Here is a 21434-nt window from a genome sequence, read left to right as displayed (position 1 = left end):
TGTGGGTCTGACCCAGGGATATGGAGATGGGAACTGTGCACGGTGCTGTTGGTGTGTGTCTGACCCAGGGATACGGAGATGGGAACTTTGCACGGTGCTGTTGGTGTGGGTCTGACCCAGGGATACGGAGATGGGAACTGTGCACGGTGCTCCTGGTCTGTGTCTGACCCAGGGATACGGAGACGGGGACTGTGCACGGTGCTGTTGGTGTGGGTCTGACCCAGGGATACGGAGATGGGAACTGTGCACGGTGCTCCCGGTGTGGGTCTGACCCAGGGATACGGAGACGGGAACTGTGCACGGTGCTTCCGGTGTGGGTCTGACCCAGGGATACGGAGATGGGAACTGTGCACGGTGCTCCCGGTGTGGGTCTGACCCAGGGATATGGAGTTGGGAACTGTGCACGGTGCTCCCGGTGTGGGTCTGACCCAGGATACGGAGATGGGAACTGTGCACGGTGCTCCTGGTCTGTGTCTGACCCAGGGATACGGAGACGGGGACTGTGCACGGTGCTGTTGGTGTGGGTCTGACCCAGGGATACGGAGATGGGAACTGTGCACGGTGCTCCCGGTGTGGGTCTGACCCAGGGATACGGAGATGGGAACTGTGCACAGTGCTGTTGGTGTGGGTCTGACCCAGGGATACGGAGATGGGAACTGTGCACGGTGCTCCCGGTGTGGGTCTGACCCAGGGATACGGAGTTGGGAACTGTGCACGGTGCTCCCGGTGTGGGTCTGACCCAGGGATACGGAGATGGGAACTGTGCACGGTGCTTCCGGTGTGGGTCTGACCCAGGGATACGGAGATGGGAACTGTGCACGGTGCTCGCTGTGTGGGTCTGACCCAGGGATACGGAGATGGGAACTGTGCACGGTGCTGTTGGTGTGGGTCTGACCCAGGGATACGGAGATGGGAACTGTGCACGGTGCTGTTGGTGTGGGTCTGACCCAGGGATACGGAGATGGGAACTGTGCACGGTGCTGTTGGTGTGGGTCTGACCCAGGGATACGGAGATGGAACTGTGCACGGTGCTCCCGGTGTGGGTCTGACCCAGGGATACGGAGATGGGAACTGTGCACGGTGCTGTTGGTGTGGGTCTGACCCAGGGATTCGGAGATGGGAACTGTGCACGATGCTCCCGGTGTGGGTCTGACCCAGGGATACGGAGATGGGAACTGTGCACGGTGCTCCCGGTGTGGGTCTGACCCAGGGATACGGAGATGGGAACTGTGCATGGTGCTGTTAGTGTGGGTCTGACCCAGGGATTCGGAGATGGGAACTGTGCACGATGCTCCCGGTGTGGGTCTGACCCAGGGATACGGAGATGGGAACTGTGCACGGTGCTCCCGGTGTGGGTCTGACCCAGGGATACGGAGATGGGAACAGTGCACGATGCTCCCGGTGTGGGTCTGACCCAGGGATATGGAGTTGGGAACTGTGCACGGTGCTGTTGGTGTGTGTCTGACCCAGGGATACGGAGATGGGAACTGTGCACTGTGCTCCCGGTGTGGGTCTGACCCAGGGATACGGAGATGGGAACTGTGCACGGTGCTCCCGGTGTGGGTATGACCCAGGGATATGGAGATGGGAACTGTGCACGGTGCTGTTGGTGTGTGTCTGACCCAGGGATACGGAGATGGGAACTGTGCACTGTGCTCCCGGTGTGGGTCTGACCCAGGGATATGGAGATGGGAACTGTGCATGGTGCTCCCGGTGTGGGTCTGACCCAGGGATACGGAGATGGGAACTGTGCACGGTGCTGTTGGTGTGTGTCTGACCCAGGGATACGGAGATGGGAACTGTGCACGGTGCTCCCAGTATGGGTCTGTGCTGTCCCTCGCTGTTTACCTGTGGTTAACGCTGCCTCTTTGTTGCCAGTGTTCTGTCCCCTGTGGTGTCGGACAGCGGAGACGGCGTATCCGTTGTGTCAGTAACCAGGGCGACGTGGTGGGCGAGGCCGAGTGCAGCGGAAAGCAGAAACCTACGGAGAGTGAGGCCTGCGACATGGGTCCCTGTGTCAGCGCCTGGTTCCACACCAACTGGGGCAGCCGGGTACGTGGCTGAGGGGGGTATGTGGGGTAGAGCCGTGGGGGTATGTGGTGTGAGCTGTCTGTTGACCCTGTCTCTCCCCTCCAACCAGCAGGGATGAGAAGCCCTGATCTTCCCCATAACCCATTGCTGGTGAGGATAGGATCAGTCTCCCCTCAAAGGCACATCCCTTCAGCCCATCACACCCATGCTGACCCACTGCACTAAACCCTCCTCATGCAGCCAATTCATGACATTTCCTTGTCCCAGAGAGTCGAATGTTCATCCAGGTGCCCCTGACTGCTTTGAGGGACTCCGCCACCTCCCTCAGTATGTGCGTCTGGGTTCTCAAGTGTTCTCTTAGATTGTTTAAGCAGGTATCCTTCCTCACCATCTGTGCTTAGGCTTGTGTACTGAGGTCCCTCTGTTCCTCAGGACGCCCCACGACCCCAGTGTTTGCCAGGGGCTCTTGCCCCTCCCCACCCGCCCACTCCTCACACTTCCTGATGTCCCCTTCCACCAACTTCTCACTGACCTGTCACCTGAGCTGAACAGCTCTGCCAAAATTTACTTACCGTTCCGAATCAGTCAGGTTTAATATTGCTGGCATGTCGCAAAATTTGTTGTTTAGCGGCAGCTGTCCCCTACAATGCATAAGAGTAAAAACTGTAAATTACAATAAGTACCATTACCTATCGACCTGTTACCTCCTCCCTCTCTCCCCCAACCCCCTCTCCTCCCCAACCCCCTCTCTCCCCAACCCCCCCTCTCCCCAACCCCCCTCTCCCCAACCCCTCTCTCCCCAACCCCCCCTCTCCCCAACTCCCCTCTCTCCCCAACCCCTCCTCTCTCCCCAACCCCCCCTCTCCCCAACCCCCCTCTCCCCAACCCCCCTCCCCAACCCCCTCTCCCCAACCCCCCCTCTCCCCAACCCCCCTCTCCCCAACCCCCCCTCTCCCCAACCCCCCTCTCCCCACCCCCTCTCTCCCCAACCCCCCCTCCCCAACCCCCCTCTCCCCAACCCCCTCTCTCCCCAACCCCCCTCTCTCCCCCAACCCCCCCCCTCCCCAACCCCTCTCTCCCCAACCCCTCTCTCCCCAACCCCTCTCTCCCCAACCCCCTCTCTCCCCAACCCCCTCTCTCCCCAACCCCCCTCTCCCCAACCCCCCAACCCCCCCTCCCCAACCCCCCAACCCCCCCCTCCCCAACCCCCCCTCCCCAACCCCCCCTCTCCCCAACCCCCCCTCCCCAACCCTCCTCTCCCCAACCCCCCTCTCCCCAACCCCCCTCTCCCCAACCCCCTCTCTCCCCAACCCCCCCTCTCCCAACCCCCTCTCTCCCCAACCCCCCCTCCCCAACCCCCCTCTCCCCAACCCCCTCTCTCCCCAACCCCCTCTCTCCCCAACCCCCTCTCCCCCAACCCCCCCTCTCCCCAACCCCTCTCCCCAACCCCCCCTCCCCAACCCCCCTCCCCCAACCCCCTCTCCCCAACCCCCTCCCTCCCAAACCCCCTCTCCCCCAACCCCCCCTCCCCAACCCCCTCCCCAACCCTCTCTCCCAACCCTCTCTCCCCAACCCCCTCCTCCCCAACCCCCCCCCCCCAACCCCCCCCCCCAACCCCCCTCCCCCAACCCCCCCCTCTCCCCAACCCCCCTCCTCCCCAACCCCCTCTCCCCCCAACCCCACTCTCCCCAACCCCCTCTCTCCCCAACCCCCCCTCTCCCAACCCCCTCTCTCCCCAACCCCCCCCTCCCAACCCCCCCCCCCAACCCCCCCTCCCCCAACCCCCTCCTCCCCAACCCCCCCCCCCCCAACCCCCCCCTCCCCAACCCCCCCCCCCAACCACCCCACCCCCCCCAACCCCCCTCCCCCAACCCCCCTCCCCCCAACCCCCCTCTCCCCAACCCCCTCTCCCCCAACCCCCCTCTCCCCAACCCCCCAACCCCCCTCTCCCCAACCCCCCTCTCCCCAACCCCCCCCTCCCCAACCCCTCCTCCCCCAACCCCCCAACCCCACCTCCCCCAACCCCTCCTCTCTCCCCAACCCCTCCTCTCCCCCAACCCCTCCTCTCTCCCAACCCCTCCTCTCTCCCAACCCCTCCTCCCTCCCAACCCCTCCTCCCCCAACCCCTCCTCTCTCCAACCCCTCCTCTCTCCAACCCCTCCTCTCTCCCCAACCCCTCCTCTCTCCCCCCCCCCAACCCCTCCCCCCCCAACCCCCCAACCCCCCCTCCCACACCCCCCCTCCCCAACCCCCCTCCTCTCCCACCCCACCCCTCCTCACCCCAACCCCTCCCCTCCCCAACCCCCCACCCCCCCCTCCCCCAACCCCTCCTCTCTCCCCAACCCCCTCCTCTCTCCCAACCCCTCCTCTCCCCAACCCCCCACCCCTCCTCTCTCCCCAACCCCCCCTCTCCCCAACCCCTCCTCTCTCCCCAACCCCTCCTCACTCCCCAACCCCTCCTCTCTCCCAACCCCTCCTCTCTCCCAACCCCTCCTCACCCCAACCCCTCCTCTCCCCCAACCCCACCACTCTCCCCAACCCCACCTCTCTCCCACCCCCTCCTCTCCCCAACCCCCCAACCCCCCCTCTCCCCAACCCCTCCTCTCACCCCAACCCCCCTCTCCCCCAACCCCCCCTCTCTCCCAACCCCTCCTCACCCCAACCCCTCCTCTCCCAACCCCCCAACCCCCCTCCTCCCCAACCCCTCCTCTCTCCCCCAACCCCTCTTCTCTCCCCAACCCCTCCTCTCTCCCCAACCCCTCCTCTCTCCCAACCCCTCCTCTCCCCAACCCCTCCTCTCTCCCAACCCCTCCTCTCCCCAACCCCCCAACCCCCCTCTCCCCAACCCCTCCTCTCTCCAACCCCCTCCTCTCTCCAACCCCTCCTCTCCCCCCAACCCCTCCTCTCTCCCCAACCCCTCCACCTCCCCAACCCCCTCCTCTCTCCCAACCCCTCCTCCCCAACCCCCCAACCCCCCCTCTCCCCAACCCCTCCTCTCTCCCAACCCCTCCCCTCTCCCCAACCCCTCCTCTCTCCCAACCCCTCCTCTCCCCAACCCCACCTCTCTCCAACCCCCCCAACCCCCCACTCCCCAACCCCTCCTCTCCCCCAACCCCTCTTCTCTCCCCCACCCCTCCTCCTCCCCAACCCCTCCTCTCCCCACCCCACCTCTCCCCAACCCCTCCTCTCTCCCAACCCCTCCTCTCCCCAACCCCCCCAACCCCCCTCTCCCCACCCCCACCTCTCCCAACCCCCCCTCTCCAACCCCCCTCTCTCCCCAACCCCCCCTCTCACTCCAACCCCTCCTCTCTCCCCAACCCCTCCTCTCTCCCCAACCCCCCTTTCTCCCCAACCCCCTTCTCCCCAACCCCCATTTCACCCCAACCCCTCCTCTCCCCCAACCCCTCCTCCTCCCCAACCCCTCCTCTCTCCCCAACCCCTCCTCTCTCCCAACCCCTCCTCTCTCCCAACCCCTCCTCTCTCCCAACCCCTCCTATCCCCAACCCCTCCTCTCCCCCAACCCCCCTCTCCCCAACCCCTCCTCTCTCCCAACCCCTCCTCTCTCCCAACCCCTCCTCTCTCCCCAACCCCTCCTCTCTCCCAACCCCTCCTCTCTCCCAACCCCTCCTCTCTCCCAACCCCTCCTCTCCCCAACCCCTCCTCTCTCCCCAACCCCTCCTCTCTCCCCAACCCCTCCTCTCTCCCCAACCCCTCCTCTCTCCCCAACCCCTCCTCTCTCCCCAACCCCCTTTCTCCCCAACCCCCTTTCTCCCCAACCCCTCCTCTCCCCAACCCCTCCTCTCCCCAACCCCTCCTCTCCCCAACCCCCCTCTCCCCAACCCCTCCTCTCTCCCCAACCCCTCCTCTCTCCCCAACCCCCTTTCTCCCCAACCCCTCCTCTCTCCCCAACCCCTCCTCTCTCCCCAACCCCTCCTCTCTCCCCAACCCCTCCTCTCTCCCCAACCCCCTTTCTCCCCAACCCCCTTTCTCCCCAACCCCCTTTCTCCCCAACCCCCCCTCTCCCCAACCCCCTCTCTCCCCAACCCCTCCTCTCCCCAACCCCTCCTCTCCCCAACCCTCCTCTCCCCCCAACCCCTCCTCTCTCCCCAACCCCTCCTCTCTCCCCAACCCCTCCTCTCTCCCCAACCCCTCCTCTCTCCCCAACCCCTCCTCTCTCCCCAACCCCTCCTCTCCCCAACCCCTCCTCTCTCCCCAACCCCTCCTCTCTCCCCAACCCCTCCTCTCTCCCCAACCCCCTTTCTCCCCAATCCCCTTTCTCCCCAACCCCTCTCTCCCCCAACTCCCTCTCCCCCACTCCCTCTCTCCCCCAACCACCCTCTCTCCCACCCCTCTTCCCCCCCCCCCCCAGCTTGTATGGGGTCACACAACACGCTGGTCCATTGAATATCCAACCCAGCCATTCCCGACCCAGATGCTGAGCTCGGGACAGCGACTGTGCCCCTGATCCTCACCCCGATTTGGTTAAAGTGGTTTCCACTGGAATTCCGGTGGCATTTCTGGCGTCACAGTTATACGAGAGGGAACAGCCTGACTTGTCCCCGCTGGCCAGATTGCCCACCTAAGCTGGTGCCATTTGCCGGCGTTTCACAAATATTCCCCAGAACTTTTCCTAACAACTTGCCTGTCTAAGAGACTCCTAAACATCGTTTATAATTGTACCTGATTCACCTGCATCCTCTGTGTGCAAATCCATATCCCCTCTCACCCCAAACTCTAATTTTAGACCCTTATACCCTGGGGAAAAGTCTGTGTTCAGCCACCTCTTTTACACCCCTCATGACTTTATAAACCTCTTATCAGGTTATGCCTCATCCTCCTTAACTCCAGGGAGAACAGTCCCTCTCTGTCCACTCCTCCCATTCCTGGTAATACCCTGCTCCCTCGACACGACATCCCCCTTGTAGCAGGGAGAGCAGAACTGTGCACAATACTCCCGGTGCGGTCTCACCAACGCCTTGTCCTGCTGTGCGGCCATGTCCCAAAGGAAGGCACCGGCCCTCCCGAATCATGTGTACGTGGACGAGATTCCCAAACTCAGACCTGACCTGCCCACCCGATCCCGAGCTGAGGGGTCAGCGCTGCCCTGGGGCGGGTGTTAGTTATTCAGAGGCTCAGCACAGAATGAGCCCTTTGAGACGCCCAGCGGCCTCCGATTTAACCCAAGCCTGCAGAATCAGGATCACTTGATTGCCAGTGTGCGAAACATACCAAAACGACCAGTTATCCGGTACATCTGTAGACTGTGGGAGGAAGGCAGGGAGCCAAGCCCCACACGGGGAGGAGTGTACAAAGGATGCAGGAGTTCAACTCCAGCACCCCGAGCAGTGATAGGGTCTTGCTACCCAAAGGAAGATGGTGGTCCTCCGAAATCCATGTTTGAGGGCAACATCCCTGAGCTCAACTTGACCTGGACAGGGATCCAGAGATCGTAGATGCTTGCCGCCCCGGATGGTCACTGGTTCAGCCAGGAAAGAGGTGTGATGGGGGGTTGGGGGGGGGGGGGAAGATGGACGTGGGGGGGGGGTTGACGTTACAGTAACATGGTGGTTAGCCCAACACTGTTACAGTTTAGGTGCTGGATTTCGGAGTTCTCCCCGTGACCACAAAGGCTTCTTTTGGGTGCTCCGATCTCCTCCCGCAATCTAAAGACGTACAGGTCTCTGCGTTAATTGGTCATTGCAAATTGTCCCAGGATTAGGTTAGGGTTAAATTGGGTGTTGCTAGGCAGCGGGTCTTGAAGGGCCGGAATGGCCTGTTCTGCGATGGGTAAATAGGACTAACACCCCTGTTTGTCGTTTTCAGTGCTCGGTGGCGTGTGGGGTGGGCGTGCAGAAACGGACGGTGCTCTGTTTGGCCGAGGGGGTGAAGGAGCAGGGCCCAGGAAACTGCGAGGGTCCGCGGCCCCCCGACACACGAGCCTGCACCCGCGACCAGTGCCACAGCCAGGTCCGCTGGTTCACCAGCCCCTGGGGCCAGGTGGGTGCAGGAAGGGGGAATGTCCTCCACCCCCGGGGCAGGGAGAGGTGGGAGGGAGGGGGATGTTTCTACTGTCTCGAAGCAGGGGGGTACAGCCCAGGGCATTGCTAGTGGGAGGGAGGGGGTAACAGAGTTGAGGAGTGGTTTTGGAGTTGGAGTGGTCACAGAGATAGGGAGGGGCGTAGGGGTCAGGGTTACACAGATGGGGAGGGGCATAGGGGTCAGAGAGGGTTACAGAGATGGGGAGGGGTGAAGGGGTCAGAGAGGGACACAGAGATGGGGAGGGGGAAGGGGTCAGAGAGGGACAGAGATGGGGAGGGGGTAGGGGTCAGAGAGGGTTACAGAGATGGGGAGGGGTGTAGGGGTCAGAGAGGGTTACAGAGATGGGGAGGGGTATAGGGGTCAGAGAGGGTTACAGAGATGGGGAGGGGCGAAGGGGTCAGAGAGGGACAGAGATGGGGAGGGGTGTAGGGGTCAGAGAGGATTACAGAGATGGGGAGGGACATAGGGGTCAGAGAGGGACACAGAGATGGGGAGGGGTGAAGGGGTCAGAGAGGGACACAGAGATGGGGAGGGGGTAGGGGTCAGAGAGGGTTACAGAGATGGGGAGGGGCGTAGGGGTCAGAGAGGGTTACAGAGATGGGGAGGGATGTAGGGGTCAGAGAGGGACACAGATGGGGAGGGGCGTAGGGGGTCAGAGAGGGACACAGAGATGGGGAGGGGGGTAGGGGTCAGAGAAGGTTACACAGATGGGGAGGGGCATAGGGGCCAGAGAGGGTTACGGGGATGGAGAGGGGTGTAAATGTCAGAGGGGGGTCACACAGATGGGGAGGGGTGTAAAAGCAGAAGGGGGGTCACAGAGATGGGGAAAGTGGGTAAAAGGGACGGGGGTAACACTCCTTGCTGTCCTTCTGCAGTGCGCTGTGGAGTGTGGCAATGGAACGCAGAGCCGGGACCTGATCTGTGTGACCAAGTCGGGGAGTGATTTCATGGTGATGCAGCCTTCGGACTGCGCCCACCTGAACAAACCGGCCACGGTGCAGCTGTGCAGTGCCGGACCCTGTGGAGCCCGCTGGTTCTCCACCGGCTGGGGTGAGGTGAGTACGGGGGAGCACTGTGCTGAGAGAGCCTCACGCTGTTGGGGCAAAAATCACAAAGAACAGTCTTGGAGACTGCCAGAGGACTTTGGCAGTGTGGAGTATAGTCTCAGCAGTGGACTGAAACAGTTTTCTTTCCCGGAAGGATGTTCAGTCTGTGTCTCTTCAGCGCTGTGCAGTGGGGTGTTTTGAGTCTAACTCTGCCGGGAGCAGGGTTGGGTTTATTCCCAGCGGAAACCCTGTCCTGTTCAGAGCGCCTAGTGCAGGCGATTGGGTGAAGATAACTTCGGTCTTCGTAGCGGCCGACGAAGAACGGGCTGGCCCGGGGAGATGCCTTTATTCCCACTGACACACGCGGCGTTGAAGTTTTTAACAGTGCTGTGACTTCCCCTTCTTTGTACACTCCTGTCCCGTCTTGTCCCTGAACTCTGTCTGTTTGACTGCTGTGCTGGTGTTCCGCTGGGCACAGACTGTGTAATATCGCAGTGGTGGTGTTGAACTCCTGAATTCTGACTGTGTCAGGGTGGTTTGCTGATCCATCGTCTGCAGACACTGCAGGGGTTCGGCTCACGAAGAGGAGCGCCCGTTCGAATGACTGACTTTAAAGGGTGTTGTCCAGTGTGCTGTGTCGCCATGGAACCACGGTGGAGGCCGTGAGGACATCGTTACGTCAGGCTTTGAGTGGGAAGACTGTTTCGTATTTGAAGTTGGTGTGGGGTGTGTTTTTGGCCCGGGGTCAGGGTTTAAGGTGCGGAGGGTGTTTGTGTGGCTGGAGCTGCTGTTGCCCGCCCCTCCCCCTGCAGGTGGTAGTACTCGCAGACGTGCAGCCGCATCTCCCTGATAAGGCCCTCTTCCCCTACCTGTGCTCCGTCGGTGAGCTGCGATCCCAAATAACCCCGATACCGTACAGGGCACCTCCGCGGGGTCCTGAGCACCGATTCTCACTTCTCTACTTATGCAGCTGGAGCGGGGGTGGGGGGAGGCCGAGGGGTGGGGTCGGGTACATTTTGAGAGGTTATACCATCCCGTCTGGCCATTCCTGTGGAGGGTTTGGGCATATTCGAAAGAATTGCCCGAACTGTCAGCTCTGCCTCGGAGGCACGGGGTGATACCGCCGGGCCTCCCTCCCGCGGGCCCCTCCCCTGCTGTTGATCAAATAATGGTGAGGGCTAGGTTCATTATTCATCAAATAATGGTGAGGGCTAGGTTCATTATTCATCAAATAATGGTGAGGGCTAGGTTCATTTGAAGGTCAGGTAGGCCAAGAAAAAGCATCTGAAGGCTTCTCCCCCAGAGGAGGAGTGAATTGAACCCGGAGGGTCCTGGGATCCTGGGGAAGTGGTGCCTGAAACTGAGGGCACCTCTGAAATGGATGTCGGCATGCCTCGGCTTACCTGTGGCCTGAAATGATGGACGGAGGGGTATATCCCCTGAGCCTGGAGACCAGGTGCCACAAGAGGAGGAGGACTTACCGCCGGTAAAGGCCGAAGGTGTGGAGTATGTCCCCTCAGAGCTGGAGGATAGGCCCTCTGCTAGAGTGGCATCTCCAGAACACGTGCCCTCAGGCTGGTGAGGGGCCGTGTGGGCAGACAGACAGACTAGCCTTCGTTTGAGAGTGCGCACTCGGAGTGCCTATTCCCTGGGGAGGGGTCGCCCGTGGGATTAGTTTCCAGATTGTTGCTTCAGTTGAGGCCAAGTGTCCTGGTCTAGTCCAGGAGGGGAACCAGAGCGATCCTGGAGCAGCTCATGAGAGGGAGTGCGTCCTAAAGGGGCCTGTCCGAGTGCTGATCCCGGGGAGTGTGACGAGGGTGTGGAGGTGGGCAAAGCACAGCAGGCTGGTTTCCTGGCCCTGGGAGGGACCTCTGGACTCAGGGGCCTCCCTCTGTCAGTAGTCCTGGGGATGGGGTAGTGCCCGTGGTGGGGTCTCCCGTAGGGCCATGGGTGGACACGTTGGGTGCTGCTTGGAGGGGTGAAGAGAATGTGGGCCGTGGTGAAGGGGAAGAGGAGGACCCCACCACAGGCACAGGAGGACTCTTTTCAAGCAGAGATGACAGACCTCCTCAACCCATAGCCCACCTCTGTGGAGGAGGTCTGGCAGTTTGTGAGGAACTACTGGAGGGAAGCTTCCAAGGCCGAGCTGGTCACTGACCGACGGTCGGGTTTCCTAAGGGGTCGTTCATTCTGTTCTCACTGCTCTCCCGAAGAAGAGAGAGGGAGCTGAAGTGGCCTGTAAGGAGAGGCCAGTTTGAGAGACTCCTGGAGCCCCTGGAGAAGGGTTGATGGGAGAGGGCTCGAGGGAGAGCTCTGCTCCTCCTTCCTCGGGCTCTGGTGAGGGATCTCGATAAGGTGTGTCACGAAGTTAAGTGTTGCAGTCCTGAATGTCCATGGCAGTAGGAGGGCTCTCCACAGTTCCCATCATCTCTCTGTCCTCTGGGATGGGAGATATACAGTGAGCTTCTAGCAGGAATTCCAGGAGATTAATCCTCTTTATCTTGTTGGCCTCTTTTGTCCAGCCTGACATATTGCAGGCCAAATTGAATTGACTTTATTACTGACATCCTTCAGGTACAGGAGGAGTACAAACCTTTACATTACGTCTCTATCTAAATGTGCAATTTATACTAATTTACAATAAATAGTATGTACAACAGGAAAGTCAATATAACATAGAAATACAATTGTATCAGCATTAATCAGTCTGATGGCCTGGTGGTAGACGCTGTCCCAGAGCCTGTTGGTCCTGGCTTTGATGCTGCGGTACTGTTTTCCAGATGGTGGCAGCTGGAACAGTTTGTGGTTGGGGTGACTCGGGTCCCACTGATCCTTCTGACCTTTTTTACGCACCTGACACTGTAAATGTCCTGAATCATGGGAAGTTCACATCTACAGATGTGCTGGGCTGTCCGCACCACTCTCTGCAGAGTCCTGCGATTGAGGGAAGTACAGTTCCCATACCAGGCAGTGATGCAGCCAGTCAGGATGCTCTCCATTGTTCTTAGGATTTGGGGCCCATACCAAACTTCTTCAACCGCCTGAGGTGAAAGAGGCGCTGTTGTGCCCTTTTCAGCACACAACCGGTATGTACAGACCACGTGAGATCCTCGGTGATGTTAATGCAGAGGAATTTAAAGCTGTTCACCCTCTCAACCCCAGATCTACTGATCTTGTGAAACTCGTGCCAGGCCATCTGCTTCACCTCGCCATGCGCCAGATTGGTGCACTGATGGATTTTGTAAATGTGTACAGGTAGTCCCCGAGTTATGAATGTCCGACATACAGACAACTCGTACTTATGAACCGAGGAAGAACGCCATCTGCCATTTTAAGTCGGATCATGACGCTGTCCGCCATTTTAAGTCGTTGCTGTTGACACTGTGTTGAGTGTGTAATTTGTATTTGGCTTAAATTTTTCTTAGCAAGATTCACCTTGACCCCCTCTCCCTTTTTCGGTCAGCTGGAGCCGGGCTGGAGAAAGGAGGTTCCCAAGTTCGATTTAGTGACAGACCGCTCCTGTGCCGGGTTGATGTCGATCCAGTGACTCCCGTACCATCCGTGCCGGGTTGATGTCGATCCAGTGACTCCCGTACCATCCGTGCCGGGTTGATGTCGATCCAGTGACTCCCGTACCATACGTGCCGGGTTGATGTCAAGCTCGCAACTTGACCTCGTAAAAAAAACACTGCCACCTCCAGTTTAAATTCCCATGCGGAATATTGTGGAGGATCAAATACCCAAACCCAGCACAGCCACCACTTGTCCCATTTAACCTGTGTGAGAGCGGTGGACTTTTGGACCCGGGGAAATTCAGTGCGGTGGTCCTTAGGACCCAGCGGACCTCAGGAGCCGGCGGAGGTCAGGACCCGCCACCCGCAGTGTTTCTGTTCCATTGATGGGAAGCGAACGCAGTTGAAAATAAAGTGGAAATAATAATGCCATCGGTCATTGGAAAAGCGTTAGGCTACAGTCAGTCAACGATCGGAACAATTTTAAAGGATAACGGATAAAGTGAGAATAATGGAGCAGGTGAAAGGCCCCTGCCTCAATGAAAGCTACAATTATTACTAAGCAACACAGTGGTTTAGTTAATGGAATACATACGTTTCTTAAGTGTTTTATATGCATAGAAAGATAAAATATATACTATATACTAAGACAAATGTTTGACTAACTGACGCTAAATAATACCGGATGTACCTGTTCCGACTTACGTACAAATCCGACTTAAAGACGGGCTCAGGAACGGAACTTGTATCCCCCAAATACAGGAGGGGCTGCCTGTACCTCCTGAGCCCGGCCCCCTGCAGGTGCTCCTGTTCCAAAAGGTGTCCATGGATCACAGCGAGTGCATTATCCCGGGAGGTAACTTCAATTGCCCCCTTGAGGAGAGGATTGCACTGGCCCTCAGAGTCGAGCATCAGTAAGAAAGTTAAGGGAGTTGGTTGTATCCTCTGACTTGGCTGATGTCGAGAAGGGGAGTGGTTTCTGCAGGCAGCTCGAGGAGCTGCTGGCTCCTGCGTCATGCACGGATCCGACCAGAATTATTACAGTCCATTCCTTTTATGAGGCTCTATTCTTGCCGGACCCGTGCGGTGAAGGTGCCGCAGGGCTCTGTGGGAGGACTTGCCAAGGGTTAGTGGCCAGATGCTCCGCTATCTCTGGAGGAGCTGACCTGTGCCCTCAACCAGCCGCAGAGGGGCACTCCCCTGGTCGGGATGGTTTGACTGTTGAATTTCTCCGGGCCTTCAGGGTCATCCTAGGGGCTGAATGTGCAGGGTTATCAGGGCGATGGGTGAGATGCCCCTCTCTTGGTGCAGAGCAGTTGCAACCCTGCTGCCAAAGATCTCCATTGCCTAAGGAATTGGCGCCCAATAACTTTCTTCAGTGCAGAGTGTAACATCTTTGCCCGGGCTGTGGCCAGCTGTCTGGTGTCTGTGCTGGCTCAAGTGGGTCCACCCTGATCAGTTCTACACGGTGCCAGGACAGTATCCACCTCATTCAGAATCTGATTTACCTGTGCAGAGAAGCTGGTCTGTCAGAGAAGGTGTTTGACAGGGTGGTCCACGAGTACCTTTTTGGGACTGTGCAAGAGTCAGGATTTGGGCCACAGTGTGTGGCCCGTGCTCTGCTGTGGAGTGCCTAGTGAAGGTGAACGGGTCCTTGACAGCGCCCCTGTGATTTGGGGGGGTGTTTGTATCGGGGTGCCCCATGTTGGCTCAGATGTACCCTCTTTGCGTGGAGCCATTCCTGTGCCTTCATTGTAAGAGTTAACTGGTTTGGTTCCTCACAAACCAGACATGGAGGTCGTTCTCTCAGCTTACGCTGACAACATTCTCCTCACGGTCACTCACCCAGTGGACTTGCAGAGGATGTGATCTTCTCGGCCGCGACCTCTGCAAGGGTCAACTGGGAAACGTTTGCAGGCCTCCTGGTGGGTCAGTGGCAGGTGGGCTCCCTAGCTGAGGGGTTGAGACCCTGTGAGTGAGGCACCATGAACCTCCTCTGCCTCAGCTCGGCAGAGGAAGCTTGACTGGTGAACTGGCAGGACTTTCTGCCTGGCTGGGACGCAGGTCCAGGGCTCCTCCGTGCAACCTCATACCAGCGTAGGGCATTGGTAATAACTCAGCTGGTTGCCTCCATGATACGGTACTGGCTGGTTACTTTAGTCCCACCCACTGCTTTTGTCTCCAGGACCCAGAAGAGGCTGGCGGACTTCTTCAGGGGCAACTGGAGGCATTGGGGCTCTGAGTCTCCCAGTCATGGAGTGCGGTCAGTCACTGGTCCGTGTGCTCACTCAGCTGGTGGCCTTCCGCCTCAGGACCCTGCAGAGATACCTGTACAGTGACCACCCCCCCCCCCCCCCCCAATGGCACGCGATGGCGACACCCTTTCTCCAGCGGGGACGCTGCCTGCGGGAGGAGATGGGGCTTCCAGAGGACACCATCAGCTGCGCTGCTTTGAGGGACCTGCCTCGCTTTTACCGAGGGCTGTTGAGGGTATGGGGTCTAGTCTCACCCAGGCAGGGTGCTCCTGTGCTGGTGGGGGTCGGTGCTCTGGCTGCGAGGGGGACTGGTCGCATCCTATTATGGTGGGTGTCGAGGGGGCTCGGGGGTGTGTGGCTGTACTGACACCTAGTCAGCTGGAATGGCTCACTGAACCCAGGCGTCAGGATACCTCACGGGAGAGGGTCCCACACAACGTGAAACCGTTTCGCGGGATGCCCGTTGTGCCGAGGCATTCCTTGTATGGGCTGTTGCTGCACACCTTTCAGTTCCTGGCCTTTGTCTGCTGACCAGACCCGCAGTGGCAGTCTGTGTTACCGTCTGGCAGCAGGGAGGTTCCCAGTGGAAATCTCTCTATACAGGGGTCCTTCCCCTGTACGTTGGGGACCTGGGCTGCAGGGTGTTGCATAGGGCAGTGCCGTGCAATAGGTCTTTAAGCAGGTTCACCGTCCACTCTGTGGCTGGGAGAACCCGGGTACCAGATTTCTGTGGAATACGGGAGTTTGCAGCCCCTGTGTGATTACCGAGAGGTTGCACATTTCAGCCCCGCACTCCTGATGTGTGGACCCCCAGTCTGGAGCTGTAACTACTGGTGGCTTGTTCCTGGGACTGGCGAAGATGGCTGTACACGTGTCTGGGGGGGCGGAAAGTCGAGGGCTCTGCTAGGGCCGACTGCCTGCCCCTCTTCCAAAGATACGTTCGTGCCCCGCTGTCCTTGGAGAGGGAGTATGTGCTCACAGGTGCCTCCCGCCGCCCTGGGAATTGACTGTTTCATAGATAGTAATAATCATATTTTAATTTAAATTTGTTTCACTATCTTGTAAATACTTTAAGTTGTGTATTCTTGTGTAAATAAACATTTGTAGTTTCTTTAAATGAGAAAGGGAGATACTGAGGGAGTGTTGTGCCAAGGGGGGGAATTGATGACCGTCTCTTGTGATCCGGCAGTGCTCCAAGTCATGCCAGGGGGGAGTGCAGACGAGGGAGGTGCGGTGCCTGGACGACGCTGGTCACCCTAGCAGCCGGTGCCCGGAGCAGGAGAGGCCAGTGGAACAGCGGGTGTGTCACACCCACCCCTGCCTGCCCGAACTTGGTGAGTCAACATCTGGCCAGCTGTCCCCTGCACAGGGGACGGGGACTGGGGCAACATGATCCTAGTAATTAGTGGGGCTTTGTGTGATTGAGATGACCAGTGATTCTGGCCTCTGCCACGACTAAAGACCCAAACTCCCCTAACCCCCCTCCATTGACGTTCCTGACATTTTCTGAAGTGTCATCACTGATTGGTCATTTACTGATGGTCAGCCCTTCCTGCTGGGGCCTCCAGGCAGATGCAGGCTGCTGGGGATGGGCCTCGTCCCTGCTCTTGGCCCTTTTCCTGGTCTTAACATGCCCTGGGTCCTTCACCCCATGGTACAGGCAACCCCAGCATCTTCACACTGCCCTTCCCACCTCCAGCATTAACGCCCTTCACTTCCTTCACTGCCCACCCCACCTCCAGCATTAACCCCCATCACCTCTCCCTCCTACAGCACCCCCCCTTCCACCCCTCCCCACCTCCTCCACCCACAACTCAGAATCAGGTTTAGTATCACTGGCATATGTCAAGAAATGTATACTTATAAAATAAATAGTGCACAAAGGGGAAAATAGCGAGGCAGTGTACATGGGTTCATTGTCCATTCAGAAATCTTCAGGAAGAAGGTGTTCCTGAAATGGAGTGTGTGTGTGTGCACACGTGTACGGGCTCCTGTATCACCAGCTTGCTGGTGGGAATGAGGAGAGGACATGCGTCCTGTGTGACAGATGCCATCTTTTTGAGGCATGGCTTTGTGAAGATGTCGTCGATGCTGGGGAGGCTAGTGCCCACGACGGAGCCAGCTTTTTCCAATGCTCTCCATACCAGATGGTGATGCAACCTGTTAGAATGCTCCTCCACCTTCCCATTGCCCACCCTCTCACTCCACACCACGCCGAGTGTGGAGGGATCTGGAGCTGAGATCAAGTGGGGAGTGGTGTCAGGGAAGAGCAAGAACAGCAAGAAGTCCTTTGGTCCATCCTGTCTGAGGTGGGATTTGGGGAGATGGTGATGGAGAGGTGGAGTGGGGGGACTGGTGGAGGAGAGGTGAGAGGGGTTGGGTGTATGTGGGGAGTGGGAGATGTGGAGGGGAGGTTTATGTGTGGGAGGGGAGCAGAGGGAGATGGGGATGGTGCAGTGGGTTTGGAGGTGGGTGGGGGAGAGGCTGGAGGAGGGTTTGGAGGTGGGTGGGGGAGAGGCTGGAGAAGGGGTTGGAGGTGGGTGGGGGAGAGGCTGGAGGAGGGTTTGGAGGTGGGTGGGGGAGAGGCTGGAGAAGGGGTTGGAGGTGGGTGGAGAGTGGGAGTGGTGGAAGAGTGGAGCTGCTTTTGTGTGGGTGGGGGGTGGGAGGGGTGAGAAGGGATGGAGGGATGGGGGATGGAGGTGGGTGGAGGGAGAAGGGGAGGAGAGATGGGGAAGGGTTGGAGGTGGGTGGAGGGAGTAGGGGAGGAGGGATGGGGAAGGGATGGAGGTGGGTGGAGGGAGAAGGGGAAGAGGGATGGGGAAGGGATGGAGGTGGGTGGAGGGAGAAGGGGAAGAGGGATGGGGAAGGGATGGAGGTGGGTGGAGGGAGAAGGGGAGGAGGGATGGGGAAGGGATGGAGGTGGGTGGAGGGAGAAGGGGAAGAGGGATGGGGAAGGGATGGAGGTGGGTGGAGGGAGAAGCGGAGGAGGGATGGGGAAGGGGATGGAGGTGGGTGGAGGGAGAAAGGGATGGAGGTGGGTTGAGGGAGAAGGGGAAGAGGGATGGGAAGGGATGGAGGTGGGTTGAGGGAGAAGGGGAAGAGGGATGGGGAAGGGATGGAGGTGGGTGGAGGGAGAAGTGGAAGAGGGATGGGGAAGGGATGGAGGTGGGTGGAGGGAGAAGGGGAGGAGGGATGGGGAAGAGATGGAGGTGGGTGGAGGGAGAAGGGGAGGAGGGATGGGGAAGGGATGGAGGTGGGTGGAGGAGAAGGGGAGAGGGATGAGGAAGGGGATGGAGGTGGGTGGAGGAAGGGATGGGGTGGTGGGAGAGGGATGGAGTGGGTGAGGGAGAAGGGGAGGAGGGATGAGAAGGGATGGAGGTGGGTGGAGGGAGAAGGGGAGGAGGGATGGGGAAGGGATGGAGGTGGGTGGAGGGAGAAGGGGATGGAGGTGGGTTGAGGGAGAAGGGGAGGAGGGATGAGAAGGGATGGAGGTGGGTGGAGGGAGAAGGGGAGGAGGGATGGGGAAGGGATGGAGGTGGGTGGAGGGAGAAGTGGAAGAGGGCTGGGGAAGGGATGGTGTGGGTGGAGGGAGAAGGGGAGGAGGGATGGGGAAGGGATGGAGGTGGGTTGAGGGAGAAGGGGAGGAGGGATGGGAAGGGATGGTGTGGTTGGAGGGATGGGGAATGGATGGAGGTGGGTTGAGGGAGAAGGGGAGGAGGGAAGGGGAAGGGATGGAGGTGGGTTGAGGGAGAAGGGGAAGAGGGCTGGGGAAGGGATGGAGGGAGAAGGGGAAGAGGGATGGGGAAGGGATGGAGGGAGAAGGGGAAGAGGGATGGGGAAGGGATGGAGGTGGGTGGAGGGAGGAGGGGAAGAGGGCTGGGAAAGGGATGGTGTGGGTGGAGGGAGCAGGGAAAGAGGGATGGGGAAGGGATGGAGGTGGGTTGAGGGAGAAAGGGAGGAGGGAAGGGATGGTGTGGGTGGGGAGAAGGGATGTGGGAGTGGTGGAGGGGATGGAGGTGAAGTGATGGAAGAGAGGTGAGAGGGGTTGGGGAAGGGATGGGAGGAGAGATGGAAGGACTGAGGAGTGGGTGTGGGAGAAGAGGATGGAAAGGGATGGAGGGGAAATGTAGAGAGGGGGTTATTTGGGGATGTGGGAGGTGGAGAGTTTGAATGAGGTAGCCCCTCCACACATCCTGCCTGACTGCCCCTCGCTTTCCCGCAGACGCCAGCTGCAAGGACACATACTTCAACTGCGCAGTGGTGGTGCAAGCTCGCCTCTGTGTCTACACCTACTACAAGATGCTATGTTGTGCCTCGTGTACCCACGCCGAGCGGCGAATGAACGGCCAGCGATCTAGAGCAGCGGGCCGCAGGGCGGGTGCCTGAACCCGTGGATGGGGGCCAAAATTCTCACGGGTCTTTATTTCACCCAGATCTGTCCACTCGTCTGCTCGATCCTTGGGCTCATCCTCGGGTGAGCGAACTTTCAGCATAACCACAGCTAAACTCTAACAGACGCAATGATAGTTCCTCTATAAGACCAAGCACTCGGATCAGGAATGTGCTCAAAACTATTTATTTATTTATTATATTCGATGGTAGGGGTTGTGGCTCTGTGTCACCGGCTCTCTCCAGGGGCAACGGTTCATCACACTCTGGACCTTGTTCTGGGCAGCGGTCTTCGCTGGAGTCTCACAACTTCCTCCGGACTTTATCGCGCCCTCCCTCTCTGCAGGCTTCTCAGTTCCGCACCCTTCACCCCGCTCTCAACTCTCTTTCAATAACCTTGGACAGCCACTCCTTCCCACTCTTCCCTCAGCCCCCTCCCTCCCTCCCCATTCCTTCCTTCCTTCCTCCTCCCTCTCTTCCCCTCCCCTATCTCTCCAACCTGTCCCTCCACCGCCAACACCCCCTCCCCTCTCCTCCTCCTTCCCCTCTCCCTCTTCCCTGCACTTCCCCTCCCGCCCTCTCCCCTCCCCTCTCCTCTACTTCTCCCACCCCTCCCTCCCCTCCCGCACTCCCTCTCCCCTCCTCTCCTTCCCCATGAGCACCTACCCTCTCCTCCCTTGAAGCAGGACGTCCGTGGGGATCAGGAGCTGCTTCCAGCCCGATGACTTCCGTGAACATTTACCACCAGACCTGGCCCTCCGTGGCCCCCGGTTCGAGTGTGGGTCCTCAGGGCAGGGCGTGGTGGGAGGAGGACACGGGTCAGACAGTCGAGTGGCCAGATCGCTTTCACCGTCTAGCACCCTTGTCCACCTCACTGTCTCAGATCCTGATGAATCAGACTCTGTACGCTCAGCAAAAGCTCTTCCCTGCTTCCCTTGATCTTCTGCCATAAAATCTTACATAAAGTACAAATCAGAGGCTTCTGTTACCCGTTGCTGGGAACTATTCAAAGGAATTGCACCGTGGAAATCATTAATTTGTAAACTTTCCCTTCGGTTTCCCCTCAGTTAAACACCTCAGGTGGATCTCCATCCCAAGCAGGCTAGACCCACCCTTGGGTGGTGATCAGATGCAGGAAGCTCCCCACCTGCAACCCACTCATGGTGTGGTATGGAGGTCCCTTCAGTCATTCCAAAATAGTTTGCCTTCAGGAGGTTCTCACCGTTAATAACTGCTTCTCAGTAAGTGGCTGTCGTCGGTAGGATCTGCAGTAATTGCCTTTTTGAGGTTGTTTTCTGAGGGGCAGGTGAGTCTCCAATTGGGTCAGCTGCATATTTAACCACTGAAACTCTCTGGTCGCTGAGGGTGTCAGGTAGTGAGATTATCCCCGCACCTCAGGAGTGTGTGAAGGCACAGTGCAGAGCTGGGGTTCCCAACCATTTATCTTAATGCCATTGACTTCAGGTTGCTATACAGGGAGACTCGCTCTGTGTCTGACCCTGGGACGGCGTGGAGGGAGCTTCACCTTGACCTGTGCTGTCCCTTCCCTGGGTGTGTGTGAGACAGCCTTTTCCTACCACTGGACACATTAAACTGGTGCTCTGTGTTGGCGGCCTTGCCTACTGATGATACTACACGGATGGGGTTTGTTATTGAAGATACTGGTACTGGTGTGGCAGCTGGTTCCCGGGTATTGTGGTGCAGATGAGGGTAGGGATTTTGGTGTGGTCCTTACCCCTGTGTCCTTTCCCAACGCTGGGCTGAAGTGGAGGGTGGGGGCTCTGGAGGTCTTAAATAAAGGAAGATTTTTTAAAAAAGGATGTTTGTCAACACCAGGAAATAATGAATGTTTCTGTCTCTGTGTGAACTGGTATAAGCAAGTGGTGTATGTAATCAGCTCTGGGCGTCTTTCACCTGTGGGTCTTGTTTATGTGAACGTATTTCAAACTTGTGAGTGGGAGCTTTACTGCAGAAACGTTCCTCCCATAAGGCCCAAAGTTGACTGCCGGCCTGCACACATTATTAACCCTGTATTATTACTATTTCCCTCTGGTATAATTTATTTTTTACAAGAAGGAAAGCTGGCAAGCAATTTAAAAGATATATATTTTACACACAAGCCTTGTTTTATGAAAAATAAATTTGGTTGAAGTTACCCTGGC

The 21434-nt window shown here is 58.5% G+C and overlaps 1 protein-coding gene across 1 annotated transcript; it reads left to right on the top strand.

The window, feature by feature from the left end:
- Positions 1–1360: 1360 nt before the first annotated feature.
- LOC140735871 (thrombospondin type-1 domain-containing protein 4-like) lies at positions 1361–21427 on the top strand. Its single transcript, XM_073061432.1, has 5 exons — positions 1361–2052; positions 7855–8028; positions 8946–9125; positions 16073–16217; positions 19106–21427. The coding sequence occupies exons 1-5, from the start codon at positions 1741–1743 to the stop codon at positions 19267–19269; spliced, it is 975 nt and encodes a 324-aa protein (XP_072917533.1). The 5' UTR covers positions 1361–1740; the 3' UTR covers positions 19270–21427.
- Positions 21428–21434: the final 7 nt, after the last annotated feature.

Source organism: Hemitrygon akajei, chromosome 11 (genome assembly GCF_048418815.1).
Source record: "Hemitrygon akajei chromosome 11, sHemAka1.3, whole genome shotgun sequence".
NCBI lineage: Eukaryota > Metazoa > Chordata > Chondrichthyes > Myliobatiformes > Dasyatidae > Hemitrygon > Hemitrygon akajei.
Note: the sequence above shows the minus strand (reverse complement) of the source record. Positions and strands in the feature narration are given on the sequence as shown.